The 18250-nt window shown below is 48.3% G+C and overlaps 7 protein-coding genes; 6 read left to right on the top strand and 1 right to left on the bottom strand.

Annotated features, from left to right (window-relative positions):
• Window positions 1-209: 209 nt before the first annotated feature.
• On the top strand, window positions 210-668 carry GSBLH_T00007196001 (uncharacterized protein; the record flags this gene model as incomplete). Its single annotated transcript, XM_013043425.1, has 4 exons — window positions 210-280; window positions 309-441; window positions 472-549; window positions 579-668. 4 exons carry the CDS (start codon window positions 210-212, stop codon window positions 666-668), a joined length of 372 nt encoding a protein of 123 aa, XP_012898879.1.
• Window positions 669-1166: 498 nt separating this feature from the next.
• Window positions 1167-1989, top strand: GSBLH_T00004512001 (uncharacterized protein; the record flags this gene model as incomplete). Its single annotated transcript, XM_013043424.1, has 2 exons — window positions 1167-1244; window positions 1276-1989. 2 exons carry the CDS (start codon window positions 1167-1169, stop codon window positions 1987-1989), a joined length of 792 nt encoding a protein of 263 aa, XP_012898878.1.
• Window positions 1990-6839: 4850 nt separating this feature from the next.
• Window positions 6840-9083, top strand: GSBLH_T00004511001 (uncharacterized protein; the record flags this gene model as incomplete). XM_013043423.1 has 6 exons in its annotated part: window positions 6840-7000; window positions 7030-7482; window positions 7514-7606; window positions 8215-8493; window positions 8523-8778; window positions 8810-9083. 6 exons carry the CDS (start codon window positions 6840-6842, stop codon window positions 8891-8893), a joined length of 1326 nt encoding a protein of 441 aa, XP_012898877.1. The 3' UTR covers window positions 8894-9083.
• A 274-nt stretch (window positions 9084-9357) lies between these two features.
• GSBLH_T00004510001 (uncharacterized protein) lies at window positions 9358-11432 on the top strand (the record flags this gene model as incomplete). XM_013043422.1 has 5 exons in its annotated part: window positions 9358-9385; window positions 9417-9643; window positions 9680-9937; window positions 9973-10902; window positions 10936-11432. 5 exons carry the CDS (start codon window positions 9358-9360, stop codon window positions 11335-11337), a joined length of 1845 nt encoding a protein of 614 aa, XP_012898876.1. The 3' UTR covers window positions 11338-11432.
• A 1150-nt stretch (window positions 11433-12582) lies between these two features.
• Window positions 12583-13242, top strand: GSBLH_T00004509001 (Ribosomal protein S9). XM_013043421.1 has 5 exons: window positions 12583-12648; window positions 12705-12903; window positions 12936-12983; window positions 13016-13087; window positions 13119-13242. Exons 1-5 carry the CDS (start codon window positions 12604-12606, stop codon window positions 13190-13192), a joined length of 438 nt encoding a protein of 145 aa, XP_012898875.1. The 5' UTR covers window positions 12583-12603; the 3' UTR covers window positions 13193-13242.
• A 37-nt stretch (window positions 13243-13279) lies between these two features.
• Window positions 13280-15124, top strand: GSBLH_T00006827001 (uncharacterized protein; the record flags this gene model as incomplete). The annotated part of the gene is made up of 2 exons (XM_013043420.1): window positions 13280-14120; window positions 14175-15124. 2 exons carry the CDS (start codon window positions 13280-13282, stop codon window positions 15122-15124), a joined length of 1791 nt encoding a protein of 596 aa, XP_012898874.1.
• A 13-nt stretch (window positions 15125-15137) lies between these two features.
• GSBLH_T00006826001 (uncharacterized protein) lies at window positions 15138-16485 on the bottom strand (the record flags this gene model as incomplete). Its single annotated transcript, XM_013043419.1, has 7 exons — window positions 15138-15326; window positions 15384-15473; window positions 15506-15736; window positions 15799-15880; window positions 15909-15993; window positions 16067-16086; window positions 16151-16485. The coding sequence occupies 7 exons, from the start codon at window positions 16483-16485 to the stop codon at window positions 15138-15140; spliced, it is 1032 nt and encodes a 343-aa protein (XP_012898873.1).
• Between the last annotated feature and the right edge of the window lie 1765 nt (window positions 16486-18250).

The following is an 18250-nucleotide window of genomic DNA, read 5'->3' as shown; positions in this document are numbered from 1 at the left end:
CGAAGGTGGTGCCATACAGCAGGAAACGCTCTGACCGGCTATCAAGCACTGAATCGTGTTGTTGCGAAGTACTACTGGGATCAAGGTAAAGAACGAAAATTCCGCTTGAACGGAAGGGAAATATGCGATTGCTGACGATTACTACCTTCTCAGCGGAGATATGAAATCGTATCCTCCATCTCTACACCGTTACGCGTAGCTACGCCAGCATGCTTCTCGATTGGGCGAGCCACGGCTACCAAAGCGAGCTGGATTTGTTTATCACGCGTTCGATTCTCTGGTAATTCATGCTGTCTCTAATCAATTAGGCTTATCGCTAAACAGAACCTCCGCGATGCGAACGATCTCTTTTCAAACGTCCAATCGCAACTCGAAGCCAAGGGCGCGATCATGTCTTCCCCTTTGTTCCACTTCGATTCGTTCATTCTGCAGACGGTTACGGTATTTCTCTGCTTTGCTCTCTGAGTGTAGCGTGACGCCGCGCCGCTCTTCAATCTTCTGAAGGAGAAATACACGCCTGAACTGGAAAGAGATCCCGCGCTGCTGCAAGTAAAAGCGAGGCCGTGCTGTGAGTGTAGACGATGGAGAAGATCGGAGAGGTGTATTTTGGCATCAAGCCGAAGGGGAGCTTGTTTTCGGATATGTTGAAAATGTTTTCCGGAATGTAGAATTCAGTGTTTGTTTAAAACGACGGAAATTTCGGAGAATACGACTTTGGAGAGGCCTGCGAAAGAGATGAGCGAGGTGGTACGACGTTTGTATGTGAGCACGACGATGTTAGCTCCTATGGTGAGAATGGTTTGTAAAAGGAGCACTGGATGATCCCGTAGAACAGCTTTCCCTTTCGAACTCTCTGCAGAAGACGAGGGTGCCAAACCGTCTTCTCTGAGGAAATTGTGGCGATGAAGCTCGCAAAGTGCGTTCGGAAAGAGAATCGTAGCATTGACCAGAAAGCGATTAAGTGGTAGCTGTGCTGGGAACCATTGATTTTATGGACGATAAGAACGAGCTTGTATTTCAAACAACGAAAGAAGAAAAAGAACACTTAGTTCTTCAATTGGGCGTTCCGACCGCTGAATTCGCGATCGCTGCTTCGAAAGTCGTGTAGAGCGTGTTTTGCAGGCGTAACCCCAAGAGAAAAGGACGTCTCGGCGATCGACATTAACATGGGGTGTCCGAAGCAGTTTTCTGTGCAGGGCCACATGGGCTCCGCCCTCCTAAAGACGCCTGACATCGCCTGCAGCGTACCGATCAGGACTGTGTGTAATGGAGCAGATCGTTCAGGGGCTGTCGAAGAGCACGTCGCTTCCTGTTTCGTGCAAAATTCGTTTGCTTGACGGTCCTATCGAGAACACGATCAACTTTATGAAGAGACTCGTCGATTCGGGCGCATCGGCGATCACGCTGCATCTTCGCTATACGGACGATCGTCCGCGCGTGCCTTGTCATAAAGAGTTTTTCCCAACGGTGCTGGAAGCCATGAAGGCGTACGCACCCTCGGTTCCTGTTTGTTACAACGGCGATATTTTTTCGTTTGAGGATGTTTGTTCTCTCCGCAAGAAATTCCCCACAACTGGATTAATGATAGGGAGAGGAGCGATTCTCGATATGGGCGTGTTTAGAGGGGAGAGTATGACCTACAAGGATACGAATCGAGAGTTCCTACGTCTCTCTGCCCAATACAATAACTGCTTTGCCAACGTGAAATATACCGTGTACCGAATTATCACCGAAGGAAAGCATCAGACCGAAGAAGGAGCGGAGCAAGTGCACAACGCTCATGACTGGGAAACACTCGGAAATGCGTATGGGATTGGAGAGGAATGCACAAGAATCTTGGAAGACCTCCAAGGCAAAGGATTGGAGACGGATCAGAACTTGCACGCCAATGACGGAGGAAAGCACAGAAAGAGCAGGAAGAGACAGAGTCCGAACTCTCCTGTGAACGAAAGCCAAGAGAAGATTTCCCTCCAAGAGAGTAGTAGTTAGTTTTCGATTTTGTGATGTCGTTTTTTCGAAAGTACTCTTCCTAATACTAGTTTCACGAATAGAAAGGAAGAAACAGCAAAGACGTTCAAATTCAACTTCTCGGTAGAGAAGAAGAATCCTACGGGTGCGAGTATCCACTAAAATGGATGACTAAAGGATCTAGAAGTGGTTCCGTCGAGTGCAAAGTCGAGCTTCCTAAAACTACATGAAACCAAAGAAGAGCCTAAAGTAATATCAAACGTGCACCCCATCAAAGTCACTGCTCCAGAAAAGAGAATAAAACTAGATAAAGGCAACAGTCTGGACAACGCCATGCCTCCTCCCCCTCCGATGCCAAAATCGGTGCAAAGGGAGGAAGAAAATGTTGTGCAAAACGACATTTCCACAATCCAGAGTGAGGTGGAAAAGAAACTAGAGATTCAGAAGGAAAGCAACCGAGATGTCATGGAGAAGATCACTGTGAACGCTCTGAAATGAATAAACAGTAGGATCAAACGAACCCTACTCCCGAGCAAGAGGAGCAAAGCAAGCATTTTGATGACACAGTATCCGAAATGTGCGGTATTGAGTTCAATCTCACTCGAAGACGCCAATTCTCAAAGACATGGACCGATTACTGCAACGAGACGATTGAGTCCTTGCTTGACATGGAAGGTAGGACGGTCTTTCGCAGTGTGACGCCCAGTGGACTTGGCTCGTCTAGAGAACAAGCTGCTATTCTGCTTCGACTCGGAGATTGAGAAAAAACTGAACGAGTTCAACGCGTCGTTCAACGTTCAGAAATCGATTTCTGCGCTGGGTTCAGTGGAACAGACAGGGAAGGAAGGAGAAGAGAAGAAGGAATGATGGCGTGTTTGTTAGAGACAGTCGCGGGAGAGGAGAGTTGGGAGGTGTGGCATGCACACAACAAAAAATGGATTGCAGGCATGAAACAAAGTGGGATAATCATTTTGGATTTTTGGTCCTGTACGCATATTTGAAATAGAATCAGCTTGTTAGATCAGAATCTGAAAGGATTGAGAGAAGATGCAGCTCTGTGACATCGATGACTTGTACAACAAATTCAGAGTGATAAGATCAATTGACTTTGGGAACACAGAGCGATATCGGCATAATGTGGCGGATGGTTATAGCATTGCGGATTCTGAGTTAGGGTGGATAGCGGTGAGTAATCTTTAGTGGAGATATATTGTGTGTCAAATCGGAGTTCGAAATGAATGACGAAAAAGCCACAGTTGATTTAGATAACAAGGTTGAGGAGCCGAAAACTGAGACCAACTTAGAAGATAGTAAACATGATACGAGACCAACTTCTACGCAGGATAGCGCTGGGAGAGAAGCAACTCGGGTCTGAATTCGTTCCCATGTTGAATTACAGAATTCCACGGGAACCGCGTCTGTTGCTGCCGATAGCAGCGTCTCCATAGAGACTTTGCCAGCGCAGGATCCAATCCCGCCGCAACTCCCTTTCTACGATGAGGATTTTGAGTAATGAACAATCTCCTACCCTCCCTCCCAGAGGTCCGCTAACGCGAAGCCTCGAGGAAGAGGACTACAACGCCGAGGACGATGGCTCCTACGTCCCGGACGGCAACACGCTACGCGTGAAAGTGTATCTTCCGAACAAGCATCCGATCTGGTTGATTTTAAAACGCGACGCCACCGTCCAGGACACCATCGAAAAGACCATCCGCAAGGCCAACGCGCTCTCCGGACTCTTCCAGAAGCGTCTCCAAGAGCTCAAGGACGAGCGCAGCGCCAAGCCGAACCCCGAAATCCCCGCGGAACCGCGCAGTCCGACGGGCTTCGCGACGTCGCCGCCGCTGGACGAGAGTCCTCCGGAGAATGGAATGGACGGGTTTTCGGAGTTCCTGGACCCGTCGGGAGGCGCGGAGGTGGAGGAGGAAAGCGTGGTGAGCGAAAGCGAAATGCGAGCGATCCCCGGGTATGACGTGATGCCGTTAATCGCGGATAACATGGCGTACGAGCTTCGAATCGAGATGGAGAACGGGGAGTGCGACTTGGATTTCCCGGGTAGAGGCGCGGGAGCGAGGTGAGGCGTAGCGTTGGAGCGCGGCGGCATGCTGACGAACTTCTTCGAGGACGAGCCGCAGGCGTTTTGCTTGGTGTCGGTTCCGGACTACCAGCCGCGAGGTAGGGGCGGATTGAAGCGTGGAGGAGCGTAGTGGTGACGCCGACGTCGGCCGAGGACGACGTGAAATACCGCGTGGCGTTCGAGGACCAGATGTTCACGTTCGAAATGCCGGCGACGTCGACGTGCCGGCAGCTCCTCAACCGCGTGAAGCGCGAGCTGTATCCGGGAAGAGTAGGCGAGGAGGGCGGCGTTGAGCGCAGACGTACGAGCTGACGGTGGCTGCGGAGGATAAGGAGCGGCTGAAGATGATGAGCGACGTGGTGAACGAGTCGACGCGGCTGTGCGACATCGATTTGACGCAGTTCCGCGTGCGAATCAGTGGGAATGGAGAGCGGGCTCGATGATAGAGCGGTATTTCGACGGCCCCAAAGTGATCCAGTGCGCGACGTACACGTACAACCCGGAGTACATCAACGACGACGATCTGGATATGACGGACCACGTGATCACGAACTTCGAAGCGGGGAAATATAAGCAATGGGACGTGTGGCTGATTACCGGGAAGGACAAGCAGAAACGGCGGCATTTTGCGATCGATCGAGATGAGATCTTTATCGATCCGGTGCACTCCTGCATGGGCTGGGGGTGCTGCACCTCGGAAGAGAGTCTGGGGATTTATATTATGGACATCGTGAAGATTAGTCCGATGCATAGTCCGCCGGATGGGTTTGTGATTAAGTATAAGGACAACTACGAGGATGAGACGAACACGAAGGAAGGGGAAGGTAGGAAGGAGTGGGGGAGAGGTGTTGTGTAGAGATCCAATTGGTGCTTACCTTTCGGACGAAGAGCGTCCCGGACTGTATTGATATTATAAATCGAATTGATCACTTGATGCGAAATTCTCACTAATTGTATATTGCTTTTGTGCCTGTTTCTTGTTTGTTCAGTATTCCAAAAATCGTACGTTTTTTTACTCATAATCTCTCACATTTTTGGTTTGGAATGGTTCCTAAAGAGGTCCAAAGTAGGGAGACGATGTTGGTGCGAGGTATGACGTGTAGGAAGGAGAAGACGACACAATCCCATTGAGAAGGTTATTTTCTCGTTTCTAGCCATTTTCTTTGTTCTTATCGTGATCGGTATATGTGCGTTGTTCTTTGTTGTACTATCTGCCAATATTATGACAGAAACTCCATCTTCTCAGTAGCGAGTACGGCGATGGCTTCTATCGTAGGTACTCAACAGCCGATGTATCGTCCAAGAACTTAAAGGAAATAAGAAACTTGCTGTCCGCTTTCCCTTCGTAGTCGCTCGTTTTGCCTATTATTGTAGTTCGAGCGTTTTGTTCGATGGAAAGTCGTTGGTTAAGGCGAATTTCTATGATGATCCGCTGTCGCAAACGGTACAGATTTGCCTCTCTTTTGACTAGATCGCATTTTGGGTTCGCATGAAGGAATTATCGGCCAAGGGGAGGTACACGGTCCTATCGACCCACAACAAGCTCTGCTCGTCCCCCGACAAAGACTCTGTCCAAGGATATTCCATTTTCTTCGAAATTTTGGAGAACTCCGAAGTGTACGCTCTCTTCTACTGTCTCCACCTCAGGCACTTCCATCTGATCTACAAGGGCCGCAAAAATACCTGCGAGGACTACGACATCGACATCGGCCAGAGGTACGGTTCTGTCTCCCTTCTCCCCGCAGTCTCAACCGCTGGACGCACTTCGCCGTGGTGTTCAAGGACCTCCGCGTGAATCGTCCCACGGACAGAGCGTCCCAGAAGCGTCTCTACGAGCACGGCTACAAAATGGAGCTGATTCTTTACATCAACGGCCAGCGTGTCGACAGCTTCGTCACCGTGCGTTGCATCCGAGTAGCCCTCCACTCCGTCCGATTCTCACGCGCAGGACACGGAAATGCTTCTGATCGGCAGTGAGCGCTTCGGAACGGATCCCTTCGTGGGGAACATCGCCTCCATCGCCGTACGACTCGCTTATCCGTCGGTTTATCTCCAGATTTTCTCTTCTGCGCTGGAGGACGCGACGCTCGCGCGTCTGGGCGCGGGCCGGACCATTTCGCACAGCGTATTGGAGTCCCTGGACGTGGCGGTGAAGCTGGCTCCGCGCCAGATCGTCTCGCTCACCCGCACGGGTAATCACGATCTCGCCATGCAGCCGCTCAGCGAGGACGTGCTAGACGAGACGGAGAACGAGCCGGACCTCGATGTAGGGCGAGGAGAGCGCAGTGAGAGCGTAGCTGGAAGCGAAGAAGCAGATGCGACGAATGCGAGCGCCGGTGGCGGTGCATTCGATACGTCCTGAGCGAAACGAAGCCGCTGTGGATGGGCTGGGAGTGAATGGAGGCGAGGACGAAACGAGCCGATCCGGTCGATCCGGTCGATCGCGTCGCAATTGGATGGGTCCGCGGGAGAAGGAGGAGGACGATATTCGCATTGAGGACGTCGAGGAGAATGAGCAGCAGCAGCAGCAGCAGCAGGAAGACGAGGACGACGAAGACGTGCTGGATCTTCCAGCCACGCACGCGCCGCGTCGTGTGGAGCGAGCGTCCAGGCGATCCGCTGCCTCCACGCCGCGCCCGAGCGTCCAAAGCGAGGCCGAAGCGGGCAGCGAGCCGGAATCGGAATCGGTGGAAGACATCGACGGCAACATGGTGATCTACGTCTCGAGTACTTAGTGGCGGATCGCTGGGACCTAGACACGAAGGGCCGGCAGCGCGTGCAGCGCGGAAACGACATGGAAGTGTTCCTGCAGTCGCTGAACAACAAGGACAAGAAGTTTTTGAAGGGCGGCTCGTACCACTTCCGCATTCCTCCGGAGCTGGAGAAGGAGTGGGACGAGCTGGTGCAGCAGCGACAGAGCGAGGTGAAGAAGGAGATGGAGCACTTCTGGAAGGGGTGAGAGCGAGGCGAGGGCTCGAGTGTAGCTATCAGCAGTACGCGTGGGGGTCGGACGAGCTGCTCCCAGTGAGCAACGCCGGGCTTGACAACAACGGCCACGTGGGAATCACGCTGGTGGAGGCGTTGGACACGCTCTGGCTGATGGGAATGCGCAAGGAATTCGACGCGGCCGTGAAGTGGATCCGCGAAAGCCTCTCGCTGGATGTCAACATGGAAGTCAGCGCCTTTGACTACAACGCGCGGCTGCTCGGCGGCCTGCTCTCCGCCTACGAACTCAGTCGACGCGGAATTCTGTTAGAAAAGGCCGTCGAAGTGGGCGATCTGCTGCTCCGGACCTTCCAAGGAAGCGGGTTCCCCGCGGTAGGAGTGATCGGGTTTCGTGACGGGCAGCCGCTGATCAATCCTCGCACGGGCGCGCTGGAGCAGTCGAGCAGCAAAGTGTTCTTGGCGGAGGTGGGGAGTTTGACGCTGGAAATGAAGTGGGGCTGCTGGAAATGGGTGACGGCCTAGCCATTTGTCGCGAATCACGCAGGATCCCCGGTACAGCAGCGCGGTGCGCACGATGTACAGCAAGCTCTTCCAGCTGCCCACCTTCGACGGACTGTTCCCGGATAGCATATCCTTTAATCTATCGCCCATCGATCGATCGATTGATTCATCGATTGATTCATCGATTGATTGATTCATCGATTGATTCATCGATTGATTCATCGATTGATTGATTCATCGATTGATTCATCGATTGATTGATTCATCGATTGATTCATCGATTGATTGATTCATCGATTGATTCATCGATTGATTCATCGATTGATTCATCGATTGATTCATCGATTGATTGATTCATCGATTGATTGATTCATCGATTGATTCATCGATTGATTCATCGATTGATTCATCGATTGATTGATTCATCGATTGATTCATCGATTGATTGATTCATCGATTGATTCATCGATTGATTCATCGATTGATTGATTCATCGATTGATTCATCGATTGATTCATTCATCGATTGATTCATCGATTGATTGATTCATCGATTGATTGATTCATCGATTGATTCATCGATTGATTCATCGATTGATTCATCGATTGATTGATTCATCGATTGATTCATCGATTGATTCATCGATTGATTCATCGATTGATTGATTCATCGATTGATTCATCGATTGATTCATCGATCGATCGATGGTCAAAGAACGAAAGAGTGTTCCTTCACTTAGTTCGCTCGCTTGACGGGGCTGGTGCTGAAGAAGGAGTTCAGCTTCACGGAGGCCACGGGGCCCTTCTACGAGTACCTGCTCAAGGGCTACGTGCACAGCCAGTACCGCAACATCACGCTGCAGAACGCGTTCCATCGCGCCCTGCACGGCATCGACGCCCATCTCCTCCACACCTCCTACCACGGCGGCTACACCTTCGTCGGATCCCTCGTGAACGGCAAGTTCCATCCCGAAATGGAGCAGTACGCGTGCTCCGTGGCCAGTACGCCTCGCCAGCGCTCTCAATCCCAGCCCTCTACGCGCTGACCGCGTACTACAACCCGAACTCTCGCTTCGCGGAGGGGAACAAGCGGAAGGCGCGCGCGTTGGCGTACACGTGCTACGAAATGTTCCGCTCCACCACCAGCGGACTCGCGGCGGACAAGGTGTTCTTCAGCGAGGATCGGGACTTCGAGACCGGGCCGATCGGCATCGAGTACAAGCTGCGGGGAGAGACGATCGAGACGTTCTTCGTGTTGTATCACATGACGAAGGATCCGATCTACATGTGGGACGAAGGGCGCGGGAATGAGCGATAGAGAGTGGGGATGGAATATCTTCAAGAGCATCCGGGAGAAGTGCAAGACAGACGCGGGATTCGCGCAGTATCGAGATGTGCATAGCGCGTTCTCGTCGTTGGGCGATGAGGCTCCGAGCTATTTCGTGGGAAAAACGATGAAGTTCTTTTATCTGCTGTTCAGCACCAAGAACATTCTGACTCTAGGAAAAACACTCTTTACTACGGGCGGGCATATGCTGCCCATTTTTGAGCAGTGAGTGAGTGGTTTGGTTGTTCGATTACGTGATTCTGTGGCTTTGTTTGTTCCAAACAGTATATTATGGAATAGGGGAGGGTTTGGTTGCTTGATTACGTAGTTCCTTTCTTCTCCCCCCCCCCCTTTACTTGTTGAAAGTAATTCTAGTAAGCATAGGGGTTGCATTATTCGACTCTGTTTTACAACTGCTTCAGTTCATCAGAAACGATCCCTCTCGATGAAAACGGGAATTTTGGTAGTTTGGCGCAAAGGCGTTTCATTCCAGATTAAGGTGCAAAGATTCTTTTAGCAGATTCGATTTTTGATCTACCATGGCTCATACTATTACTGCCGTTCAGGGTTCGAGGTTGGTGGAGGCGATAAGGCGTAGGAACCACTCAGTCACTCTTCAAGGTGGAGCGTGCCATTCTCTCCGTCTCGGACAAGACGGGACTCGTGGATCTTGCCAAGTTCCTGGAGTCCTACGGAGTGGAGTTGCTGTCCACTGGAGGAACTGCCAAGGCTATGCGTGATGCTGGCGTGAAGGTGATGGACGTATCTGAATACACGGGTGCTCCTGAGATGATGGATGGCCGTGTCAAGACGCTGCATCCCAAGGTAAACACACTTTTTCCTCTAATTGTAATCACATAGGTCCATGGAGGAATCCTTGCTGTCCGTGGAAACGAGAAACACGAGAAGGACATGAAGGACAACGGAATCAAGAAGATCGACCTGGTTGTTCTGAATCTCTATGCCTTCGAAGACACCGTGGCGAAGGGATACAATTTCGAGACCTGCATTGAGAACATCGATATTGGTGGTCCTTCGATGCTCCGTTCCTCGGCCAAGAACCACGCTGCCGTTGTGATCTGCTCTTCTCCGAGCCAGTACGCTGCCCTCATGGAGGAGGTACCTTTCTCTTTCCCATCCCGTGACGCTCCCAGATGAAAACGCATGATGGCTGCACCACCCTGGAGCTGCGCCGCCGCTTCGCCGCCGAGGCCTTCGCCCTCTCCGCGAAGTACGACGCGGCGATCAGCAGCTGGTTCGCGCGCCAGCTGAACCCGGAGGGCGCTACGGACATCATCGCGACGCGTCCGTACATCCCGGTCCGCGAGCTGAAATACGGCTGCAACCCGCACCAGAAGCCGGCCGGCCTGTACCGTCACCTGGGCAGCGACCTGCCGTTCACGATCGTGCACGGGAATCCGGGGTACATCAACCTGTGCGACGCGCTGAACAGCTGGATGCTCGTCAAGGAGGCGCGCCAGGCGCTCGGCGTCGTCGCCGCGGCGTCCTTCAAGCACGTGTCCCCCGCGGGAGCGGCCATCGCGGTGCCGTTGACGGAGGTGGAGAAGGAGGCGTACGAGGTGGGAGAGAAGGAGATGAGCGGCGCGGCGCTGGCGTATCTGCGCGCGCGGAACGCGGATCCGATGTCGTCGTTCGGCGACTTCGCGGCGATCAGCGACGTGGTGGACGTGGAGACGGCGCAGTTCCTGGCGACGTGCATCTCGGACGGCGTGATCGCGGCCGGGTACGAGCCCGAGGCGCTGGAGATTTTGAAGAAGAAGAAGAAGGGCGCGTTCATCGTGCTGCAGGGCGTGGCGGACTTCGCGATGCCGCCGATGGAGTTCCGCGAGCTGCACGGCTGCGTGCTGGCGCAGCGACACAACGACGTGGTGCCGTCGAGAGAGCAGATGGGCAACGTGGTGACGGCGAAGAAGGAGATCCCCGAGGCCGCGATGAACGATCTCATCCTCGGCAACATCTGCCTGAAGTACACGCAGTCCAACTCCGTCGCCTACGCGCGCAACGGACAGATGATCGGCGTCGGCGCGGGGCAGCAGAGCCGCGTGGACTGCGTCAAGCTGGCGGTAGGAAGGAAGGGAGCGAGGCGTGAGGGCTAGGCGCGGAAAGCGGCGCTGTGGTATCTGCGCCAGCATCCGAAGGTGCTGGGACTGAAGTTCAAGCAGGGCGTGAAGAAGCAGGACCGCGTGAACGCGCGTGTGCGGTACATCGAGGGCGACTTCACGGAGGTGGAGTACGAGCAGTGGAAGACGCTCTTCGAGGAAGTGCCCGAGCCTCTCTCCCAGCAGGAGAAGGACGAGTTCATCAAGACCATGGACGGCGTATCGCTCTGCTCCGATGCCTTCTTCCCCTTCCGCGATAACATTGACCAGGCCTCCAAGTACGGAGTCAAGTACATCGCGCAGCCCGGAGGCTCCATTCAGGATGAGGCCGTCACTGCTGCCGCGGACTCCTATGGCATGACGATGGTGCACACGGGGCTGCGTCTCTTCCACCATTAAGCCAAAGGGAACCGAACCGAACCGAATGGACTGAAATGGAATGGAATGGAAAGAAGATAGAGAGAGAGAGTCAAGTTATTTTTATATAAACAAGTTGAGTGTTTGAGACAAACAAACAAACATAATGCGAAATGTACAACGTAATTTTAATCAGTCTTCTCGGTCTTCTTCTCTTCCTCGGGATGCTTCTTCTTGGTCAGATACATGATACCTCCGATAATCCAAAGGATAATGTAGGATCCAAAGAAAGCTAAAAATCACAAAAATACAGCTAAAAACATACCGCAGAGAAGCATGATGCCAATTCCGGCCCAATCCCAAGATCCAAACTTCGAAGCGAATTTGTAAATCGCCTCGTTTTCATTCATCGCGTTCAAAAGTTCAATAGTCAAATCACCGTTAGGAAGGGTATTCAAGAAATCCATCACAGCCTTGTTCTTCTCAGCAACGTTGTACAACAATCTCCAGTGGCAACGATCCCACATAAACTCCTGCACCGGTTCCTAGTCATTAGCTACAAGAAAGCGAACATACCACACAGTCCTTCACAGTTTCATATTCCAAATTCGTATAGTTCTTAAAAAACTCAGGAGTACACTTCTCCAAAATGGAAGTTTCCGTGTTGTTGAAATATTTCTGAACAAAAATACCAAAGCTCTTAGAAGAATCCTCAATGTTTCCAGGGCAAGCACCTTCGTATCTCGAATAACGCGAGGTTTCCTCAGATTCGGCACAAATCACTACGCTGAAGGACAAAATAAGAAGCAAATAAAAGAACTTCATGGTCAAAATTAAATATTGGTAAACAAAAAGTGCTCGTGAGTGAAGCCATGGGGCGTGAATTGATTGGATGCACTACTTCCCAAGATTCTTTCAACTTGAAACTGCCGAGTTGTATTCAAAAAGTCCAATTCTCACATAGATAGGACGTAGCCACGTCAACAAACCAATGCAGAGATATTACGCCTGTTTTCGCCACCAAGGTATTTCTGATGATTCCCTTTATTATGGACTACATATATAGGTCAATATCTATAGAATGGGCAGCCAAACTACCTAAAACACCAATAATCTCATTTTCGGAGTAAACCCATCGAATGAGCATATGAACCTATCCGAAGCAATGAGACGAATTAATATATGTGAATCTGTGCAAATTCATATTGATACAAGGTTCCTATATCAAAATCAAGTATATTCAAATTACCCCCTTGCGATTTTTGTGAAACTCAAGAGTACAATAACTTCCGTTGTTCTGAATAAATCATGTCTACTGAAGCTAAGCCTTCTGTCCAGTGCTTTGGTCGTAAGGTAGGAACAATGAATTGTGGCATTTGGTGGACTTTGTGTATTCTAACTCTGTATAGAAGAATGCTGTGGCCGTTGCCCACTGCAAGTATGGAAAGGGTGTGTTGAGACTGAACGGTCAGCCTATTGATGTGATGCAGCCCGAATGCCTGAAGATCAAGGCTATTGAGCCTGTTCTGCTTCTGGGAGCTGAGAGATTCGCCAACCTCGACATTCATCTGACTGTGAAGGGAGGAGGTCGCGTGGCTCAGATTTACGGTAGGCAGCCCTTGTTGCTGGGTGAAACGTAGCCATCCGCCAGGCGCTCTCCAGAGCGATCGTCGCCTTCTATCAGAAGTGTAGGAAGTCGTTGTGTGGCGTGATGGGTTAGACGTTGACGAGCAGGCCAAGAGAGAGATCAAGGATCTTCTCGTGTCTTTCGATCGTTCTCTGATTGCTGCCGGTTCGGTTTGGTTGGTTGGTTTGATGGGTAGATCCTCGTCGCTGCGAGCCCAAGAAGTACGGAGGTCCATCTGCTCGTGCTCGTTACCAGAAGTCTTACCGATAAATGTTGGGCTGTTTTCGTCCTTTGGATGGAAACAATGGAAGTGCTTTTGTGTGCTGTTTGTTAAACTCATTTTCAGTTTATATTAACATGAATCCCATCTGCATTGATCTTGGGTCTAGAAATACAAGAATCGCTACAGTATCCAACGGGAAGCCTGAACTAATTGAATTAGAAGGCAATCAGTCCATTCCCACTTTTGTTTACAAGGGCAAGAGTACTGCAATTGGCAGAGATGCTGAGACTGTCGGGGAAGAGAATTCATCCTATCTTTTTGGAAATTTAGTCAATCTCATAGGAAGATCGTTCAATGAGAACGATATGTCCGTTCTGATGTCGTATCTTCCTTGCAGTGTTACCGAGGGCAAAAATCGTCGATGCATGGTAGTAGGGTTAAATCAAGATAATGAAACTGTTTATGACCCCACAGTGATTCTGTCATTCTTTGTGAGAAATATTATTGATCAGGTTTATGAAAGTGGTTACAAGGAACGCTTTGACAGTATCCTTCTCTCCTATCCACACACCTTCACGGATCTTCAAAAAGATCAACTGCGAAAGGTAGCAAACTACACTGGACTGAAGCATGTTGATCTCATTTCGGATACTCTTGCTGCTTGTTTGTACAGTGGTGTGTTGAATCGTTCTGATGATGAAGTTGCTATCGTAGTGGACTGTGGTGTCTTAACTTTCGATGTGTCCCTTATTGAGTGTAAACAAGGCAATTACAATGTTATCGCCAGTGAAGGGTTAAACAATATTGGTGGTGACTCTTTCACCAACGTCCTCCTTCTCATGGCGTTGCAGAAGCTTGGCATAGAGTATCAGTCTCTGGATGTGCATGATTTATACATTTTGCGTGAGGCAGTGGAAGCCGCCAAAATTGAGATGTCTGAGACAGGAAATGACGCGTCTCTAACGTTTAAGGATCGTACGATTCTTTTAAGCAATTCCGAATTTGAGAAAAGCTGCTATTTGATTATAGGCAGATGTTGCAAGGAAATAAAAGAGATTCTCAATACAGCGCAGGAAAAGGGCATCACGCCTACAACGTTAGTTCTTGCAGGCAGAGCGACTCAACTCCCCTGCTTCCAGAGAGCTCTTGTTTCGACTGCGAAGATTAGGAGAGCGTATCAAAACGTTGATGCTTCTGTGGCTCTGGGATTGGCGATGTATTCAATGACGGAATCCTACCAAGCGGATCATAGAACTTGTGAAAATTGCAATCCATATTGTGGGGACAATTTGAATGAATATGGATCCATGGCAAATCCTGCAATTCCTGATGTTATCGAATATGATTTCTCATCATATGACGAGAATCAAAAAGATTTTTCAAAATACCCAAGTCCGACACCGATAGAATCGGTCTCAAGTGAAAGTCGAGAGAAGTTCATTAAGAAATTCTTAATCAAAACGAAAAAGCATTGTTCTGAGAGCAAACTATTTGAATGTGATAGAAATTGTTATATTGAGAAGGATGTCGAACCTCAAAATCTGGATTTGGGTCGTGTGAAGAGCATCAAGCTGAAAGATCGCGATATGTACAATGTTGGACTCAAGATTCAATATGCTCTCCACGATGATGATCTGGATTTGTTGTATCAGAGGAATGATGAGATAGACCAGACAGTAGAGAAGAATCTACAGACTACGAGTAATAGCACATCGATTGAAATCATTCTATACCAAGGAAAAACGAAGAATCATAAACAATGCACAAAGATTCGACAATATGAGTATGAAATCGACCCGGAGCGTCGGAAAAAGAATCATGGCTATACGTTGAAAGTTACTATTCATAGCAGTGCCTCTATGGATCTAAAACTCACTTGGAGAGATAATGGCCAAGAAATCAAGCTTAAGGATAAGCACGACCTGACAGATGAGAATATGCATAGTGTTTATCGCAATGCAAGAATGCTCAATGGATAGAGGCGAGAGTCAATCAAAGACTTTTTAATGAATATGGAGTGTTTGTAACAAATAGAAAATGCAGAAGTCGCTTTCCAGTACTTCCAAGGTATTTGATAAAGCAGACAACACGAGGGAACAACATCCGCATCAAAATGCCTTTCTCCAGTGCCACATACCAAGATTGGATTATAGGGGTGGAAGCACACTGCAGGGATCGCATCTATCTCACAACATCAAGCGAATACCTACCCTTGTAGATGCATTGCTCGTAAACAACCTCTCCTCGCATATTCCACACGCGAACCTTCCCCTCACGATCGCCACTCGCAAACCACTGCTCATCTGCAGAAACAGACACTTCAAAACGCTAAACTAAAAAAGCCGGTAATGTGTCCCAACCTGCTGACTTCCACTTGTTCTCGACACAGAGAAAACGCTTGCACTGAGATTCCGACGATCCCACACACTAATCACCCCGCTATATCGTTCGTTTATGAGTAGCAATGGACTTTGTTGAAGAAAGGAAACTTGGTGGATTCCATGATTCCCAATACGCTGTTGCCAGAGCGGGTAACCATCTCCACAAAGTCGACGGTCCAGCAACACAACATCGCCATTATATGAACCAATCTATATTCAACCAGAATCATAAAAAGGCGTACGCCGATGCATCCATCCACACAATCACTTACTGTTGAGATGAGCCCCACGCTTTTATCCTCCCACCACCATTCTGCCAAGCCGGGGCGTTCGACTGCGTATACGCTTAGATGCCTAGTTCGCAAACCAGACAATCCAATACCCTTTATATCCACCCATAATCAATGAAGCATCTCGACTCGCATGAACGCTAAAAGCATTGATGATTTCGTCTTTTGAATTGTACGCTACACATAACTCGATTAGTTAGCTAAACACTCTTATAAATGGAAACTTGACCTGACTCGACATCCCACAAACGAATGGGAGTATCTTTGCAACTACTGATAAAAAACTCTTTGTTAGAGAGAGGAACCCTACATAAGAAAGAAAAGCCGTGACTACCATTCAATATCATAGGCTGTTTCGGTGTGATTGAAGCAGCGAGATGTGTGAAGCAAATATTTCTCTGAAGTCTCCTCTTGCACTCCCCAAAAATCGATGTCTCGAATATTGACATATCTTACCATCCCATCTTCACTCGAGAAAATGAAAGAACATCCAGTTGGAGACATCCGTATGCTTTTTACAAAATTATCTTCAATATATTCATTATTATCTGATACATCAACAAAATATTTGAGTTTCAGTTCCCTCGAGAAATCATAACACCACCCTGTATATTCATCGGTTGTTTGTTGACCAGCATCAGTCGTGTTACAATCCGGATTTGTTTCCATATACAATTCGTACTGTAAACAAAATAATAATACGATATACTTCTGTAACTTTGTTGAATCGATTCAAACGAGGACTCGAGTAAGATAGGAATATCAGAATCCAGATACACAGAAAAATGTCTGATTCAGATAGTGATTGTGATGAGTTATTCTACTACCCTGGAAGAAAGAATATTCAAGAAAAATGTATAACACAATACAAAGAATTACTTTTAGACGAGGAAAAGCTAAAAGAAGTATTACCACCTTCTTCGGTAACTATTGAACCGATTTTTGCAAGTGATGAGGAGGGGGATCGCGGAAAAATAGATCAAGCGGAAAGTGATAGTAGCTCTTTGACGAATGAAGCTACGTCTAAACGATCCAAGTTCAATGCAGAAGAATTTATAGCAGCGATTGACAAGAAAAGCAAAATCAAGGCAATGAAGGAGATGAAGAAACACGACTCTCAGTCAGAGGCCACGTACCACTTAGGATTGATAATTCTATGTAGAAAAATCAAGCAGGATGTAAAACAATTATCAAAAACCCTTAACAAGGATCGAATGAGACAAGAAAAGCGAAAAAAGCTCATTCAGTCTTTGAAGAAAAAGCAAATCAACCAAACCACATATGATGAAACAACATCAACAAACGTTTGGCTTCTAGTGGGTGAAGAGAAGGAAAGAGCTTTGCGAAACGACTATGAAGAACAAGAAGATGTTGTTTGTCTCATTCTTCGAATTACACACAATGAAGAAGAAAGGAAGGAAGCCATTAACATGAATAAGGTAGTATCTGAAATGCTTATTTTTCACGTAGAAAGCACCGCTAACAGATATCTTAAAGATTCTACCCGAATGCGGATGCAGTGGAGCAAAAGTGACGTTTGATGGTGAGAATCTCAGTAGAAGAAATACTCCTGAAGTAAGATTCATTTGCTTACTGATATGAAAATAGATGCTAGATATGGAGAATGGAGATATTATTGATGTGGAGTTGTAAGATAATGAACTATAAACATAATGCTAATCCACAAGAATGGATACGGCATTGTTTGTTACAAACAGAACGAGATTCTACTCACACTACTTAATGTACAGAACACATTCGATTTCAATTCCCTAAGAATTGCCTTCCTTTTTCTGAGTTATCTCTCTACTTTGCTCCGTTTGTATACCCTGCATTCCTTGCACTGCTTGTGCAGTTTGCATAGTCTGTACAGCCTGCACAGTCTGCACAGTCTGCACAGTCTGCATTGCTTTCAATAATATGGCAATACTTGCAGAGTTTGATACACTCATTTCAACTATACTTCCTTCGTGTAGACCCACACTATACGCAGTTTCTCGAGGATTCAACAATAGTTTACCATCAAATAGTAAATGGATATCTTGATCATCAATACTACACCCAAGTTCACACTCCAATACCTAGAATTCACTCATTCTACTATTTTCAACATCCAGGGACAGATAAGATATATATTCAATAGGATAAAACGAAAATATCTCCACCATCTTCAATAACCACCCGAACTTCAGATAAATACAGAACGGTGGCTGAGAATGAACATAAATAACTGGATTTGTAGATTCCACAGCATCAATAAGCTGGTTATCTGTGCGAACGTAATGGTCGTTGAAAAACAGAGTTTGCTTCTCTTTCAGAATTCCAAATTGTGCCTAGAATCTAGTCGCACTTTATCACTCCACTACTTGCAATCTCTCCTTCAGCGCTTCCAGCGACTCTACTTCGCTTCGTTTGAGATGCACCTCGTCCTTTC

Source organism: Blastocystis hominis, assembly GCF_000151665.1.
Source record: "Blastocystis hominis, Singapore isolate B (sub-type 7) whole genome shotgun sequence assembly, scaffold_7".
Taxonomy (NCBI): domain Eukaryota; class Bigyra; order Opalinata; family Blastocystidae; genus Blastocystis; species Blastocystis hominis.
Note: the sequence above shows the minus strand (reverse complement) of the source record. Positions and strands in the feature narration are given on the sequence as shown.

Bases quoted from the DNA above. Each gene is read 5' to 3' on its own strand.
- GSBLH_T00004509001 (XM_013043421.1), top strand. From the start codon at position 12,604: ATGTCTACTGAAGCTAAGCCTTCTGTCCAGTGCTTTGGTCGTAAG. The intron at 12,649-12,704 runs GTAGGAACAATG...AACTCTGTATAG, and splicing joins TCCAGTGCTTTGGTCGTAAG to AAGAATGCTGTGGCCGTTGC. The intron at 12,904-12,935 runs GTAGGCAGCCCT...GGTGAAACGTAG, and splicing joins TCGCGTGGCTCAGATTTACG to CCATCCGCCAGGCGCTCTCC.